Here is an 18,368-nt window from a genome sequence, read left to right on the forward strand (position 1 = left end):
GATCTTGGTTCAGGGAGGCGGTGCCCAGGAAGCCCTGCCAACGTAGGGCAAGGAAACCCTCAGATGTCTGCAAGATGGCACCCATGGCATCGCCACTTCAAGCTGCGTGCCCAGCATATGGCTTATATGGCGTCACGAGTGCCTCCTCCCTTCTCTCATTCTCCGGCCCAGCCCGCACCCTCCGCTCCTCTGCCACTAACCTCCTCAATGTACCTCGTTCTCGCCTGTCCCGCCGTCGACCCCCGGCCCATGTCCTTCCCCTGGCCCGGAATACCCTCCCTCCGCACATCCGCCAAGCTAGCTCTCTTCCTCCCTTCAAAGCCCTACTGACTTCAAAGCCCACCTCCTCCAGGAGGCCTTCCCACACTGAGCCCCCTTTTTCCTCTCCTCCTCCCCATCCCCCCCTGCCCTACCTCCTGTTTTGTTTCATTGTCTGTCTCCCCCTTCTAGACTGTGAGCCCGTTGTTGGGTAGGTACCGTCTCTCTATGTTGCCGAGTTGTACTTCCCAAGCGCTCAGTAGAGTGCTCTGCACACAGTAAGCGCTCAATAAATACAATTGAATGAATGAATACCTCCTTCCCCTCCCCACAGCACTTGTACATATTTGTACAGATTTATTACTCGATTTATTTTACTTGTACACATGTACTATTCTATTTATTTTGTGAATGACGTGCATATAGCTTTAATTCTATTTGCTCTGACGATTTTGACACCTGTCTCCATGTTTTGTTTTGTTGTCTGTCTCCCCCTTCTAGACTGTGAGCCTGTTGTTGGGTAGGGACCGTCTCTATCTGTTGCCAACTTGGACTTCCCCAGCGCTTAGTACAGTGCTCTGCACACAGTAAGCGCTCAATAAATACAACTGAATGATGAATACCTCCTTCCCATCCCCACAGCACTTGTATATATTTGTACAGATTTAATACTCGATTTATTTTACTTGTACACGTGTACTATTCTATTTATTTTGTGAATGACGTGCATATAGCTTTAATTCTATTTGCTCTGACGATTTTGACACCTGTCTCCATGTTTTGTTTTGTTGTCTGTCTCCCCCTTCTAGACTGTGAGCCTGTTGTCAGGTAGGGACCGCTACTGTCAGGTAGCGCTTGTAAATACGATGGAATGAATAAGTATATATGTTTGTACAGATTTATTCCTCTATTCATTATTTTACTTGTACATATTTATTCTATTTTATTTTGTTAATATGTTTTGTTTTGTTGTCTGTCTCCCCCTTCTAGACTGTGAGCCCGTTGTGAGGTAGGGACCGTCTCTCTATGTTGCCAACTTGTACTTCCCAAGCGCTTAGTACGGTGCTCTATACATGGTAAGCGCTCAATAAATACGATTGAATGAATCTCAGAACAAGCGTCCATCCTGGTCTCCGCAGAGCCTCCCATCCCGATGGACTTTTGGTTTGGCCGGACTGGGAGGAGACTACTGGGCAGGCTGGGAGACTTGCTGCCTGCCTCATCAGCAAACTAGCCCTGGAGTTGGGAGGCCCAGTGAAATCATCATCATCAATCGTACTTACTGAGTGCTTACTGTGTGCCGAGCACTGTACTAAGCGCTTGGGAAGTACAAGTTGGCAACATATAGAGACACTGAAATCACTAGAAGGGGGAGGCAGACAACAAAACCAAACATGGAGACAGGTGTCAAGATCGTCAGAACAAATAGAATTAAAGCTATATACACGTCATTCACAAAATAAATAGACTAGTACATGTGTACAAGGACAATAAATCGAGTAATAAATCTGTACAATCTGAGGGGAAGCTGGGGGGTGGGGGGATAGGGGAAAGGTGGGCCATTTTAGCCCCTCACCGCCCTCGGTCACCTGGACAGAGAAGAACTGTCGGTCTCTGGTGAGTTCCTTCAGCCCCGAGCTCTTCTGGACTCCAGGGTCCTGCAGGGACCACCCTAAACTATTGACAAAGCAGTGGGAATGACTCACCCCACATTCCTTGGCCATAACTTGACTGCCTCAGAGATAAGAAGAGGTCAGAGTTTCTCTAGCTTGCCCCAGGGACAGCAGGATTCTCCCCTCCCATGGTAGGGATGGGGAGGGGGGGAGCATGGGGCTGCTTGGGGCAAAGGTGGGGTCCACAAGTGACCTCTGGACCGGGTGGGGATCTGTGGGTCCTCGGAGCACCTCTGACTTTCAATTCTACAGAACAGGGAACCCCCTGTCCCTTCAAAGCAGGGAAGAATCGAGCTTTTGGACTCATGAGCAATTGAAAGGGGGAAAAAAAGGAGGTGGTGGGGGGTCGTTGGCAGGCACCTTCACAGACATTGAGAGGTAAGGAGTGAGGCGTCCACTGGCCTTTCGGTCAGTACATAGTCTGGTCTAAACACCATCCGGTCCGGTCACTGCCCTGACTGTGGATGGGCAGGGAGGAGAGAATGTGTGAATGTATGTGAATCTGTGAGCCTTTTGGGGGGCAGGCTGTCCTTTGTCTCAGAACACAATAAACACAAGTTTCACCTCCAAGCAATATTATCAATCAATCAATTGTATTTATTGAGCGCTTACTGTGTGCAGAGCACTGGACTAAGCGCTTGGGAAGTCCAAGTTGGCAACATATAGAGACAGTCCCTACCCAACAGTGGGCTCACAGTCTAGAAGGGGGAGACAGAGAACAAAGCAAAACATATTAACAAAATAAAATAAATGGACTAGATATGTACAAGTAAGATAAATAGAGTAATAAATATGTACAAACATATATACATATATACAGGTGCTGTGGGGAAGGGAAGGAGGTAAGACGGGGGGGTGGAGAGGGGGACGAGGGGGAGAGGAAGGAGGGGGCTCAGTCTGGGAAGGTATCATTATTATTATCCAGCTCAGGCACTCACTAACATCTGGAGGAAGTGAGCACCTATAGCCATGAGAAACAGGATGATCGTGACAATAACAAATAATAATAATAATGATGGCATTTATTAAACGCTTACTATGTGCAAAGCACTGTTCTAAGCACTGGGGAGGTTACAAGGTGATCAGGTTGTCCCATGGGGGGCTCACAGTCTTCATCCCCATTTTTTTAAGCGCTTACTCTTGATGATGATGATGATGATGATTATTCTCTGTGCCTCAGTTACCTCATCTGTAAATTGGGGATGAAGACCGTGAGCCCCTCCGTGGGACATCCTGATCACCTTGTAACCTCCCTGGCGCTCAAACAGTGCTTTGCACAGGGTAAGTGCTTAATAAATGCCATCGTTATTATTATTATTGTACTTTCCCAAGTGCTTAGTACAGTGCTCTGCACACAGTAAGAGCTCAATAAATATGACAACGAATGAATTGACTGAACATACCAGTCACGCGACTGAATAGATCCTATTACAGGACTGAACAAACCCTTTAGCCGGCAGACTCTTTCCCAGCCCCACTACCCTAATCTCAAATTCAGCTCCCAAGACCCTCTGAGGTGCTTCTGGGTTGGGGAAGGACTGGGAGAGATTATTCCTGCCTCCTCTCCAGGTCCCGCACCCTCCCCGGCAACTTTAGACTGAGCCTCAACATGGTCACCCCCAGCGGGTAGGTCAGTCTTCATGATAACAGCATTGAGGACCCACAGTGACTTAATAATTACACTATTTGTTAAGCGCTTACTAGGTGCCAAGCCCTGTATGAAGTGCTGGGGTGGACACAAGATCATCAGGTCCTGCATGGGGCTCAGAGTCTAAATAGAAGGGAGAATCACCTCCCTTCTCTCCTTCTCCAAGAAACTCCTTGCAAGTTTCCAAGCAGAAACTCCTCACCCTGGGCTTCAAGGCTGTCCATCCCCTCGCCCCTTCCTACCTCACCTCCCTTCTCTCCTTCTCCAGCCCACCCCACACCCTCAGCTCCTCTGCCACTAATCTCCTCATTGTGCCTCGCTCTCGCCTGTCCCGCCGTCGACCCCCGGCCCACGTCCTCCCCCTGGCCTGGAATGCCCTCCCTCTGCCCATCTGCCAAGCTAGTTCTCTTCCTCCCTTCAAGGCCCTACTGAGAGCTCACCTCCTTCAGGAGGCCTTCCCACACTGAGCCCCCTCCTTCCTCTCCCCTGCCTTAACCTCCTTCCCCTCCCCACACCACCTGTATATATGTATGTATGTTTGTACGGATTTATTACTCTATTTATTTTACTTGTACATATTTATTCTATTTATTTTATTTTGTTAATATGTTTTGTTGTCTGTCTCCCCCTTCTAGACTGTGAGCCCGCTCTTAGGTAGGGGCTGTCTCTGTTGCCAAATTGTACTTTCCAAGTGCTTAGTACAGTGCTCTGCACACAGTAAGCACTCAATAAATATGATTGAATGAATGAAATGAATGAATGAATCCCCATTTTGCCGATGAGGGAACTGAGGCACAGAGCAGTGAAGTGACTTGCCTAAGGTCACACTGTGGACAGTGGCTGAGTTGGGCTTAGAACCCAGGTCCTCTAACTCCCACGCCCCTCCTCTTTCCACTAGGCCAAACTGTTTCCCTTATAGCCATTCTCCCCTTCTTTAGCCCAATTAGCATTTGGATGGCTGCAGCACTGGGGGGGGTGGGGGGAAGGAGAGGAAGAGAGAGACAGAGACAGAGACAGAGACAGAGAGAGATCAATCAATCAATCTATCGTATTTATTGAGCACTTACTGTTTGCAGAGCACTGTACTAAGCGCTTGGTTAGTACAAGTTGGGAACATATAGAGACGGTCCCTACCCAACAGTGGGCTCACAGTCTAGAAGGTGTCCATGGACCCTGATAGACCCCGATTAACCATGAGTTCTTCTCAGGCAATGGACTGATCTCCGATCACTGATTCCTTCCAAGAGAAAGAAGCCCTGAGCTATCAATGGGATTAATAATAATAATGATGGCATTTATTAAGCACTTACTATGTGCAACGCACTGTTCTAAGCACTGGGGAGGTTGCAAGGTGTTCAGGTTGTCTCACAGGGGGCTCACCGTCTTAATCCCCATTTTACAGATGAGGGAACTGAGGCACAGCGATATGAAGTGACTTGCCCAAAGTCACACAGCTGACAATTGGCAATCAATCAATCGTATTTATTGAGCGCTTACTGTGTGCAGAGCACTGTACTAAGCGCTTGGAAAGTACAAGTTGGCAACATATAGAGACAGTCCCTACCCAACAGTGGGCTCACAGTCTAGAAGGGGGAGACAGAGAACAAAACCAAACATATTAACATCATAAAATAAATACAATAGATAAGTACAAGTAAGATAGAGTAATAAATATGTACAAACATATATACATATATACAGGCAGATGGGATTTGAACCCATGACCTCTGACTCCAAAGCCCAGGCTCTTTCTACTGAGCCACGCTGCTTCTCTACACTCTAAACTCAATGTGGGCAGGGAAAGTGTCTATCAGCTCTGTTGGACTGTACTCTCCCAAGCACTTAGTATGTTGTTTGGCACCAGTAAGCGCTCAATAAATACCCGTGATTGATTGCCACAAGAAGATGCAGTGCCAGGAGGGAAAGAGAGAGATCCTTTCAGAAAGATTTAGAAGCAGGACGTACCTCCTTGAAGGTCCCTTAGGCCACCTTCCAGGGAGGAATAATAATAATAATAATGTTGGTATTTGTTAAGCGCTTACTACGTGCCAAGCACTGTTCTAAGCACTACAACGTAATCCCAAACGGGGCTCACAGTCTTCATCCCCATTTTACAGACGAGGGACCTGAAGCCCAGAGAAGCAACTTGGCTGAGGTCACACAGCTGATAAGTGGCAGAGCCGAGATTAGAACCCATGACCTCTGGCTCCCCAGCCAGGGTTCTTTCCACTGAGTCACGCTGCTTCTCTTGAGGAAGAAAAAAGGAGTTTCCTTGGGGGCTGGGGAGAGCCCACAGCCCACAACTGACCAAATGAGAGAACCCAGGGGAATGGTATTCGCTGAGCCCCTACAGCAGCAATGCACTAGGCAATCACTACTTTGTCAGCTCCTTGAAGTTAGGGATCACGTCTCCTGACGCTACTGTACTCTCCCAGGCGCTTAGTACAGTGCTCTGCACAGACCGGTTATGCGCCTGATAGTCTGAATAAATGAAAGCATGAAATGAATTAATGTCCTGCTTTGTTTGTCTCCCCCTTCTAGACTGTGAGCCCGCTGCTGGGTACAGACCGTCTCTATATGTTGCCAACTTGTCCTTCCCAAGCGCTTAGTACAGTGCTCTGCACACAGTAAGCGCTCAATAAATATTATTGAATGAAAAGCAACATTACTGTCAACTTCCTGCCAGACTTCTGCTCCGCAGCGGGGCCCACTGGGTCATCATTTTTAGGAGTCTGATGTCGCAACAATCAAACAGCAGCAACTGCGGGGAGTTTTACAAGTTGCAATCGGTTTCACCCCAACCCTAAACAAGGCCCACTTTCTCCCGAACCTCGAAATTTAGAGGTTTTGTTCCTCTAGGCGGGTCCTTCTCTGCTCTTACTATCTCTCCCGGTCCCCAAGTAGCGACTCCATTCCCCCTTAAATCTCCTCTCCCAACTCTTCAGCCCCATTTCCGGGTCCCTTGGACAAGCTCCCATCTCCCTGGAGCCTCCGCTCAGCAGCCGTTTCATCCTGTCTCAAAACCCTTCCCAAACTGACCCTCCTCATCCCGGCCGCCAAACCACCCCATAATCAATCAATCGCATTTATTGAGTGCTTACTGTGTGCAGAGCACTGTACTAAGCGCTTGGGAAGTACAAGTTGGCAACATATAGAAACCAAGCACGCCTCTGTCTCTCTCTTCCGACTGGAGGAACCCCTAACTCCCCCTCCAAGGCCTCGATGATGGTGCGACAAGGATTTTTAAGGAGGAAGAGGGGGGCTTTCCTGTGGCCAATGACCAGAGTCTGGTTTTTCCACCGGGCCTCTGGATTAGCACGCAGGCTGCCCTCCCGGCAGGGCCAGATGTGAGATGAGGGGAGAGGGAGCCTGACGGCTCAACTGGTCAGCGGGCAGCTTGAACGTCTGCTCTGCAGGCCAAGTATGTGTCATGAGACGGGGTATTGGAGGACACACACCCCACCACACATCCACGGCCGGATCGGAGCAAACAGAGGCTCTAGGCCCAGACTTCCTGCCATCCGGTCCCAGCTGCCGGTTGGCCTCCACCAGCCAGAGGTTTGCTGGGATTTCCTCCTGAACCCACACCCGGGAGGATCTTTTCCCACCCTCCGCGTCTCCCCCCGGCCCACCTGCTCCCCTCTGCCCCATCGGCCCCGCGCTCCCTCCCGCCTCCCGCTCGGATTCCTCAGCTCCTCGCCTCCCTCGGTCCCCAAATCCCATCCTCTAGATCCTGCAGCTGGTAGGATCCTTCCTCCATCAGGGAAGCGGGAAGGACAGCGGGAAGGAGCGCTTAGTACAGTGCTCTGCACATAGTAAGCGCTCAATAAATACGATTGATGATGATAGACTGTGAGCCCACTGTTGGGTAGGGACTGTCTCTATATGTTGCCAACTTGTACTTCCCAAACGCTTAGTACAATGCTCTGCACACAGTAAGCACTCAATAAGTACAATTGATTGATTGACAGAGTCACTAGTGGCAGCCCGGACACCAATCTCCCACGACCAATGGCTGCCCCTGAAGAGAAAATAAATGCCATTATTATTATTATTATTATTATTATTAAAAGAACGGTCACCAACAGCAGGACTCTAGACTGGAGGTTTGCTGTGGGCAGGGAACTTGTCTACCAATCCTGTTGTATTGTAATAATAATAATAATGGCAGTTATTAAGCGCTTACTATGTTCAAAGCACTGTTCTAAGCGCTGGGGAGGTTACAAGGTGATCAGGTTGCCCCATGGGGGGGCTCACGGTCTTCATCCCCATCATCATCATCATCAATCATATTTATTGAGCGCTTACTATGTGCAGAGGACTGTACTATCCCCATTTTACAGATGAAGTAACTGAGGCCCAGAGAAGTGAAGTGGCTTGCCCAAAGTCACACAGCTGACAACTGGCAAAGTCGGAATTCGAACCCATGACCTCTGACTCCATAGCTCTGGCTCTTTCCACTGAGCCATGCTGCTTCTCCTGTACTCTTCCAAGCGCTTAATACAGTGCTCTGCACACAGTGAGCACTCAATAAATATCACTGAATGATTGATTAATTGTGGGATATTACCCAGAAGTCATTCTGGCTGCCATTAAGGGGGCTGTTTCCAGATGAAGTAACTGAGGCACAGAGAAGTTAAGTGACTTGCCCAAAGTCACACAGCTGACAACTGGCAGAGTCGGGATTTGAACCCATGACCTGTGACTCCAAAGCTCGGGCTCTTTCCACCGAGCCACGCTGCTTCTCTTGTACTCTCCCAAGCGCTTAATGCAGTGTTCTGCACACAGTAAGCACTCAATAAATATCGCTGAATGATTGATTAATTGTAGGATTACCCAGAAGTCATTCTGGCTGCCTCAGGGGGGCTGTTTCATAATAAAAAATCATGGCATTTTTTAAGTGTTTACTATGTGACAAACACTGTGCTCACCTCTGGGGTAGATATGAGATCACCAGATCGAACACAAGCCCTGTCCCACATGGAGCTCACAGTCAAAGAGGGAGGGAGCACAGGGATTGAATCCCCATTTTACAGATGAGAACACTGGGGCCCGGAGGAGTTAAGAGACTTGCCCGAGGTCACAGAGCAGGCAAGTGGAGGAACTGGGTTTTGAAGCCAAGTCCTCGGACTTCCAATCCTGGACTCCTAACATTAGGCAGAGCAGTTTAACTAAAGATCTGTTTTTAGAGAAGGGCTCCACAGAATCATACATTCATTCATTCAATCATATTTATTGAGCGCTTACTGTGTGCAGAGCACTGTACTAAGCGCTTGGGAAGTACACGTTGGCGACATATAGAGACGGTCCCTACCCAACAGCGGGCTCACAGTCTAGAAGGGGGAGACAGACAACAAAACATATTAACAAAATAAAATAAATAGAATCAATCAACCATATTTATTGAGCGCTTACTGTGCGCAGAGCACTATACTAAGCTCTTGGGAAGTACAAGTTGGCAACATATAGAGACGGTCCCTACCCAACAGCGGGCTCACAGTCTAGAAGGGGGAGACAGAGAACAAGACAAAACATATTAACAAAATGAAATAAATAGAATAAATATGTACAAAAAATAGAGTAACAAATCTGTACAAACATATATACATATATACAGGTGGTGTGGGGAGGGAAAGGAGGTAAGGCGGGGGGGATGGGGAGGGGGAGGAGGGGGAGAGGAATCAATCAATCAGTCGTATTTATTGAGCGCTTACTGTGTGGGCTCACAGTCCTTTTTAGACTGTGAGCCCACTGCTGGGTAGGGACCGTCTCTATATGTTGCCAACTTGTACTTCCCAAGCGCTTAGTACAGTGCTCGGCACACACTAAGCGCTCAATAAATACGACTGATTGATTGATTGTGTGCAGAGCATATGTACAAGTAAAATAGAGTAATAAATCTGTACAGACATATATACAGGTGCTGTGGGGAGGGGAAGGAGGTAGGGCGGGGGAATGGGGAGGGAGAGGAGGGGAAGAGGAAGGAAGGGGCTCAGTGTGGGAAGGCCTCCTGGAGGAGGTGAGCTCTCAGTAGGGCCTTGAAGGGAGGAAGAGAGATAGCTTGGCGGGTGTGCGGAGGGAGGGCATTCCAGGCCAGGGGGAGGACGTGGGCCGGGGGTCGACGGCGGGACAGGCGAGAACGAGGTACGGTGAGGAGGTTAGCGATGGCAGAGGAGCGGAGGGTGTGGGCTGGGCTGCAGAAGGAGAGAAGGGAGGTGAGGCAGGAGGGGGCGAGGGGATGGATGGACAGCCTTGAAGCCCAGGGTGAGGAGTTTTTGCCTGATGCGTAGGTTGATTGGTAGCCGATTGGTAGAATCGGGGAGTTTCAATCCTACCAGTGGGCAGTGAATGCTAACGAAGAGGAGCCCAGGTGATTCCCCAATCTACCTCTCCAGCCCCAACGTCCCTCCTTCTCTACCATCTTCCTTCAGGACACTACTACTTGGATGTCCCGCCGACACCTCAATCCTCACATGTCCAAAAAAGAACTCCTCACCTTCCCACCCAAACCCTATCCTCCCCAAGACCTTTCCATCACTGTAGTCAACACCACCACACTCCCTCTCTCACAAGCCCGTCACCTAGAGAAGCGGCGTGGCCTAGCAGAAAGATCATGGGCCGGGGAATCAGGTGACCTGAGTTCTAATCCCAGCTCTGCCACAGTGCTTTGCACATAGTAAGCACTTAACAAATGCCATTATTATTATTATTTGTGTACTGGGTGATCTAGGGCAAATCATTTAGCTTCTCTGTGCCTCAGTTTTCTCAAATGTAAAATTGGGACTGACGCTGAGCTAATGTGGACTATGTTCAACCTGATCAGCTTGTATTTTCCCTAGCACTTAATATAGTGCCTGACACATAGGAAGCACTTAGCACTAAAACAATCTTGGCATAGCTTGTGAGCCCACTGTTGGGTAGGGACCGTCTCTATATGTTGCCAACTTGTACTTCCCAAGCGCTTAGTTCAGTGCTCTGCACACAGTAAGCGCTCAATAAATACGATTGAATGAATCTTCAATTCATCGTTCTCATTTCAACCCACATATTCGGTCTTTCAATCAATCAATCGTATTTATTGAGCACTTACTGTGTGCAGAGCACTGTACTAAGCGCTTGGGAAGTACAAGTTGGCAACATATAGAGACAGCCCCTACCCAACAGTGGGCTCACAGTCTAAACGGGGGAGACAGAGAACAAAACCAAACATACTAACAAAATAAAATAAATAGAATAGATATCATTTCTACCTTTCTCTTAAGTTGATCCAAGCATTTATCCTATCTTCCCTAGGCTCACTGTGGGCAGGGAGTGTGTCTGTTTATTCTTACAGGGTACTACCCCAAGCGCTTAGTACAGTGCTCTGCACACAGTACGCATTCAATAAATGACTGAACGAATGACTATTGCATCAGCCTCCTTGCTGACCTCCCTGCCTCTCCCTACTCTGATCCATACTTCACTCTGCTGCCCCAATCATTTTTCCACAAAGCCATTCAGTCCACATTTCCCCACTCCTCAAGAACCTCCGGTGGTTGCCCATCCACCTCCGCTTCATGATCATCATCAATTGTATTTATTGAGCGCTTGCTGTGTGTAGAGCACTGTACTAAGCGCTTGGGAAGTACAAGTTGGTAACATACAGAGACAGTCCCTACCCAGTAGTGGGCTCACAGTCTAAAAGGGGGAGACAGAGAACAAAACCAAACATACTAACAAAATAAAATAAATAAATAGAATAGATATGTATTCTGCATCAGAAAGAAACTCCTTCCCATGAGCTTTAAATCTCTCTTATCGGCTCTCCCTCTCTTACCTTACCTCACTGATCTCCTAAAACCCAGCTCAACCGCTTCACTCCTCTAACTCCGACCTTCTTAGGACACCTCAACCTCCCCTTTCTCACCACCGATGGCTTGCCCACCTCCTCCCTCTCCCTCATCATCTCCGGCAGACCACCTCTCTTCAAAGCCCTCCTAAAATCACGACTCCTCCAACTAAGCTCTCGCTTCCCTGTCTTGGCCCTCCCTTCTGTGTCACCTATATTTTGCTTTCTTATAGTAGTCGCTAAAGGCTTATGATGTGCCGAACGCCGTACTAAGCGCAAGATGATCAGGTTGGACAACATCACTGTCCCCCTCCAGACGGTCAGACCACAGTCTCTGCTCAGCTTCAAAGCCCTCTGGAAATCCCTCCTCCTCCTGGGAGCCTCCCCTGAGTAGATTCCCCTCCCCATCAATCAATCAATCAATCGCATTTATTGAGCGCTTACTGTGTGGACAGCACTGTACTAAGCGCTTGGGAAGTACACGTTGGCAACATATAGAGACAGTCCCTACCCAACAGTGGGCTCACAGTCTAGGAAGACCATCACCATCCCAACGGCCACCACAGCCCTCACAGCCCTCCTAAATACAACCGATCAACAAGCTCTACTTGTTATTGGTTTATTTATTCCCCTAACCCTCTCTTCCTCCTCTTGCTATTACGAGTTCATCTTCATTTCTCCTCCGATTCCCTCTAAACTGTGCCTATAGGCCTCCCTTGCTAGAATGGAAATTCCTTGAGGACAACGACTGCGCCATTTCCCTCTCTGGTGTTTTCCCAATTGCTTCATTCATTCATTCATTCAATCGTATTTATTGAGCGCTTACTGTGTGCAGAGCACTGTACTAAGCACTTGGGAAGTACAAGTTGGCAACATATAGAGACGGTCCCTACCCAACAGTGGGCTCACAGTCTAGAAGGGGGAGACAGAGAACAAAACATATTAACAAAATAAAATAAATAGAATAAATATGTACAAATAAAATAAATAGCGTAATAAATACGTACAAACATATATACATATATACAGTTGCTTTGGGGAGGGGAAGGAGGTAAGGCGGGGGGTGGGGAGGGGGAGGAGGGGGAGAGGAATTAGTAATAATTCCTTATTAGTAATAATTTTGAATACCTATTTGGCATTTATCGTCACAATAATAAACACCATTATGCGCTAAGCACTGGAGTCAAACACGACATAATCAGATCAGGCGTAGCTCCCGTCCAGCGTGGCTCAGTGGAAAGAGCCCGGGCTTTGGAGTCGAGGGTCATGGGTTCGAATCCCGGCTCTGCCAACTGTCAGCTGTGTGACTTTGGGCAAGTCACTTAATCAATCAATCAACTGTATTTATTGAGCACTTACTGTGTGCAGAGCACTGTACTAAGCGCTTGGGAAGTACAAGATGGCAACATATAGAGACAGTCCCTACCCATGGGCAAGTCACTTCTCTGGGCCTCAGTTCCCTCATCTGTCAAATGGGGATGAAGACTGTGAGCCCCCGGTGGGACAACCTGATCGCCTTGTAACCTCCCCAGCGCTTTGCACAGAGTAAGCGCTTAATAAATGCCATCATTATTATTATTATTATCGAAACAGCGGGGGGAAAGCGGAGACCGAATCCCCATTTTAAAGAGGAGGAAAACGAAGCTGAGAGAGGTTAAGCGGAGGCGGGGTCCTCTGGGCAGCTGGATTTCCACAGCAGCCTCTCCCAACACATCTGCAGCCTGGAATGATTGGCTGCCTCTCCTCCCCCATCTTGGGGGAGTCCAGGGGCTGTGCATTTTTCAAACTCGGCTTTTCCCGGCCACCACAAATCCTTTTTAGGAGCTGGGGATGGGAACTCCACCCTTTCTTTCCTAAAGTGACTCCCAGCCAAGGCAGGCAGACAGACAGACAGGGAGGCGAGTGTCGCCGGGCTGCTTTTGCCAAAGTTTTAAATATATCCTCGCTCCGGCCAGATCAAAGGGGCCGAGAGAGGCAAGCCCCTTATTTTCTCATTGTTGCTTTATTTCTTCTTCTAATTTCAAACTTCTGGAGGAGCTAAGAGAGAAACAAAGAAACCCCCAGATGCCTCTGCCCTGTAATAATAATTGTGGTATTATTATTATCGCTGGGGGGGGGTGATAAATTACCACGAGAGTAGACACCTCCATCCTTGTCCCACACGGGCCTCCAGGTCGAAGGGGAGGGAGGGGAGGTTCCGAATCCCTGTTTTACAGATGAGTTTTACGTAGAAAAGCAGCGTGGCTCGGTGGAAAGAGCCCGGGCTTTGGAGTCAGAGGTCATGGGTTCAAATCCCGGCTCCGCCACTTGTCAGCTGTGCGACTTCGGGCAAGTCGCTTCACTTCTCTGGGCCCCAGTTCCCTCATCTGTAAAATGGGGATGAAGACTGTGAGCCCCCCGTGGGACAACCTGATCACCTTGTAACCTCCCCAGCGCTTAGAACAGTGCTTTGCACATAGTAAGCGCTTAATAAATGCCATCATTATTATTATTATATCTATTTTATTTATTTTATTTTGTTAATGTGTTTTGTTTTGTTCTCTGTCTCCCCCTTCTAGACCGTGAGCCCGCTGTTAGGTAGGGACCGTCTCTATATGTTGCCAACTTGGACTTCCCAAGCGCTTAGTACAGTGCTCTGCACACAGTAAGCGCTCAATAAATACAATTGATTGATTGATTGAGAGAACTGAGGTCCAGAGAAGTGAATTGGCTTGCCCAAGGAGGGACCCAGGTGTCCTGAATCGCAGGCCCGTGCTCTTCCCACTAGCCCACCACGCTTCTGTCTCATCTCAAGGCACACACTCGACAGATCAGGAGTCACCGACATTCAGAGACAACTAACTTCCAAAACCCTGGTGGGTAAGGAAAGCCACGTGGCTCAGTGGAAAAGAGCCCGGGCTTTGGAGTCAGAGGTCATGGGTTCAAATCCCGGTTCCGCCACTTGTCAGCTGGGTGACTTTGGGCAAGTCACTTCACTTCTCTGGGCCTCAGTTCCCTCATCTGTCAAATGGGGATGAAGACTGGGAGCCCCACGTGGGACAACCTGATCACCTTGTATCCGCCCCAGCGCTTAGAACAGTGCTTGGCACATAGTAAGCTCTTAATAAATGCCATCATCATTATTATTATTATTAGCAAACGTGTCTACCAACTGCTTTGTGGGGTTCCCTCCCAAACGCTCAGTACAGCGTTCTGAACCTAGGAAGCGCTCAGTAAATACCACTGATGGACTGAGGTTGGCGATCCCTATCCCCGGGGGGGCCAGGAGGGCCGGAATTGGGGAAGGAAGGAAGGCAGGACCCAGGCAAGAAATCCCCGGCCGCCTCAAGTTTTCCATCCCTCCCTCCTTCCCTCCGGTGCCAAGCCATTCCTTTCCGGCTCTGTCACAACCATACTTGGGTTTATTCCTAACCAATTACCCCTTAATAATAATAATAATAATAATAATGGCATTTGTTAAGCGCTTACTATGTGCAAAGCACTGTTCTAAATGCTGGGGGGGATACAAGGTGCTCACGTTGTCCCACGTATGGGGCTCACAGTCTTAATCCCCATTTTACAGATGAGGTAACTGAGGCTCAGAGAAGTTACGTGACTTGCCCAAGGTCACACAGCAGACATGTGGGGGAGCCAGGATTAGAACCCATGACCTCTGACTCCCAAGCCCGGACTCTTTCCACTGAGCCATGCTGCTTTTATCCACTAGGTCATACTGCTTCTCTATCAATCAATCAATCGCATTTATTGAGCGCTTACTGTGTGCAGAGCACTGTACTAAGCACTTGGGAAGTCCAAGTTGGCAACATATAGAGACGGTCCCTACCCAACAGTGGGCTCACAGTCTACAATTGCATAGTGGTAGTAGTACAGTGCTTGGCACATAGTAAGCGCTTAACAAATACCATTGTTAGTAGTAGTAGTAATTCTTGATGGTATTTGTTAATAATAACTAACAATAACTACGGTACTTGTTAAGCACTTACTATGTGCCAAGCACTGCTCTAAGCGCTGGGGTAGACACAAGTTAGGTTGGACACAATGCCCGTCCCACACAGGGCTCTTGATCCCCATTTTACAAATGAGGGAACTGAGGCCCAGAGAAGTGAAGTGACTTGCCCAGGGTCACACAGCAGACACGCAGTTGAAGCGGGATTAGAACCCATGACCTTCTGACACCCTGGCCAGTGTTCTTTCCACAAAGCCACTCTGCTTCTACTGGCTTCCAATGCGCTTAAGTGCTTCCTAGGCATTTTCTTTTCTCCCACTCCCTTCTAATAATAACGATGGCATTTATTAAGTGCTTACTATGTGCAAGGCACTGTTCTAAGTGCTGGGAAGGTTACAAAGTGATCAGGTTGTCCCACAGGGGGGTCGCTCTGATTTGCTCCCTTCATTCACTGCCCCCACAGCACTTATATACATAGCCGTAAATATTGTCCATCTCCACCTCTAGACAGTAAGCTCCTTGTGGGCAGGGAATGTGTCTACCGACTTTGTTATAAAAATAATAATAATAATAATAATAAATAATTTTGGTATCTGTTAAGCGCTTACTAGCGCTTAGAACAGTGCTTTGCACATAGTAAGCGCTTAATAACTGCCATCATTATTATTATTACTATGTGCCAGGCACTGTTCTAAGCGCTGGGGAGGGGATGCAAGGTAATCAGGTTGTCCCACCTGGGGCTCACAGTCTTCATCCCCATTTTCCAGATGAGGGAACTGAGGCCCAGAGAAGTTAAATGACTAGTCCAAAGTCACACAGCTGGTAAGTGGCGGAGCCGGGATTAGAACCCATGACCTCCAACTTCCAAGCCCGCGTTCTTACCACTGAGCCACGCTGTTATATTCTACTCTCCCAGGAGCTTAATACAGTCAGCACTCAATAAATACAATTGATTGTTTGATATGTGCCAAGCACTAAGCTCTAGGGTACACACAAGCTAATCAGGTTGGACACAGTCCCTGTCCTCACAGTCTTAATCCCCATTTTAAAGATGAGGCAACTGAGGCCCAGAGAAGGTAAGTGATTTGCCCAAGGTCACACAGCAGGCAAATTCCCCTCCCCCTCCTCTCCTTCCCCTCCCCACAGCACCTGTATATATGTTTGTACGTATTTATCACTCTATTTATTTTATTTGTACATATTTATTCTATTTATTTTATTTTGTGACTATGTTCTGTTTTGTTGTCTGTCTCCCCCAGTGCTTAGAACAGTGCTTGGCACATAGTAAGTGCTTAACAAATACCAACATTATTATTATTATCATTATTATTATTATTATAATTATTATTAAGTGACTGGCCCAAAGTCACACAGCTGATAAGTGGCAGAGCCGGGATTAGAACCCACGACCTCTGACTCCCAAACCCGTGGTCTTGCCGCTAAACCACGCTGATAACAATAATAATAATAATAATAATAATAATAATAATAATAATAATAATTGTTAAGCACTTTTTCCTCTTCTCCTCCCCTCATCGCCCCCTCTGCCCTACCCTCTTTCCCTCCCCACAGCACTTGCGTATATTTGCACATATCTATTACTCTATTTACTTTATTAATGATGTGTATATATCTATAATTCTATCTATTTTGATGCTATTGTCACTTGTCTACCTGTTTTGTTTTGTTGTCTGTCTCCCCCTTCTAGACTGTGAGCCCGCTGTTGGGTAGGGACCGTCTCTAGATGTTGCCAACTTGGACTTCCCAAGCGCTTAGTCCAGTGCTCTGCACACAGTAAGCGCTCAATAAATACGACTGAATGAATGAATTACTCTATTTCACTTGTACATATTTATTCTATTTATTTTATTTTGTTAATATGTTTTGTCTTGTTGTCTGTCTCCCCCTTCTAGACTGTGAGCCCGTTGTTGGGTAGGGACCGTTTCTATATGTTGGCAACTTGGACTTCCCAAGCGCTTAGTCCAGTGCTCTGAACACAGTAAGCGCTCAATAAATACGACTGAATGAATGAATTACTCTATTTTACTTGTACATATTTATTCTATTTATTTTATTTGGTTAATATGTTTTGTTTTGTTGTCTGTCTCCCCCTTCTAGACTGTGAGACCGCCGTTGGGTAGGGACCGTCTCTAGGTGTTGCCAACTTGGACTTCCCAAGCGCTTAGTCCAGTGCTCTGCACACAGTAAGCGCTCAATAAATACGACTGAATGAATGAATTACTCTATTTATTTTCCTTGTACATATTTATTCTATTTATTTTATTTTGTTAATACGTTTTGTTGTCTGTCTCCCCCTTCTCGACTGCGAGCCCGCTGTTGGGTAGGGACCGTCTCTAGATGTTGCCAACTTGGACTTCCCAAGCGCTTAGTCCAGTGCTCCGCACACAGTAAGCGCTCAATAAATACGACTGATTGATTGATTGATTGACTGAATGAAAGGATGGAGGGATGGATGGAGGGATGGAGGGAGCGCTCCGGGGATCCTCACCGTGTTGTAGAGCAGGCCGTCGGAGTCCCCCGGCTCTGACAGCTCGCTGAGCTTTCGGTCCCAGGTGAGGAGGGCCTGCTCCCCGCTCTCCAACACTTCCATGGCCGAGTTGGGAAAAATGGGAACAGGGAACAGGAGAGGCGGGCCTGGCAACTTTATTCCATGGGATCCGAGCTTCCCGAAGAGCGTCCGCAAGCCGGGACACGAGGCCGGCTCCCCGGGATGGGGCTGGGAAGAGTTGGGAATCTGTTCCCCCTCTATCCCTGGCGCACGCTATCCCACTTCTCCCAACACCAAATTCCCAACGTCCCGTCCCCGGGCTCCCGCTCCGCCCCTCCGCCAATCAGAAACGCCCCTCTCCCGCGTCCGCCAATCAGAGACGCCCCCCTCCCGCGTCCGCCAATCAGCGACGAGCCTCCCGCGCCCCCGTCCGGCCGAGGAGGGGAGGGGCGGGCTCCGCTCGGATGGAGGAATGTGGGCGGGGAGCCAGGGTGACGTCACCACTT

At 48.2% G+C, this 18,368-nt stretch overlaps 1 protein-coding gene across 2 annotated transcripts in view; it reads right to left on the reverse strand.

Moving 5' to 3' along the window:
* Window positions 1–18,122, reverse strand: part of CREB3L2 (cAMP responsive element binding protein 3 like 2) — a 101,491-nt gene extending 83,369 nt beyond the window's left edge. For both annotated transcript variants that reach the window (XM_038753197.1, XM_038753196.1), the window contains exon 1: window positions 17,863–18,122. In XM_038753197.1, the coding sequence (XP_038609125.1) occupies window positions 17,863–17,964 (102 nt within the window). In that variant the 5' untranslated portion in view covers window positions 17,965–18,122. The remainder of the gene's footprint in view (window positions 1–17,862) is intronic.
* Between the last annotated feature and the right edge of the window lie 246 nt (window positions 18,123–18,368).

The sequence above is a fragment of the Tachyglossus aculeatus genome, chromosome 10 (assembly GCF_015852505.1).
Source record: "Tachyglossus aculeatus isolate mTacAcu1 chromosome 10, mTacAcu1.pri, whole genome shotgun sequence".
Taxonomy (NCBI): Eukaryota; Metazoa; Chordata; class Mammalia; order Monotremata; family Tachyglossidae; genus Tachyglossus; species Tachyglossus aculeatus.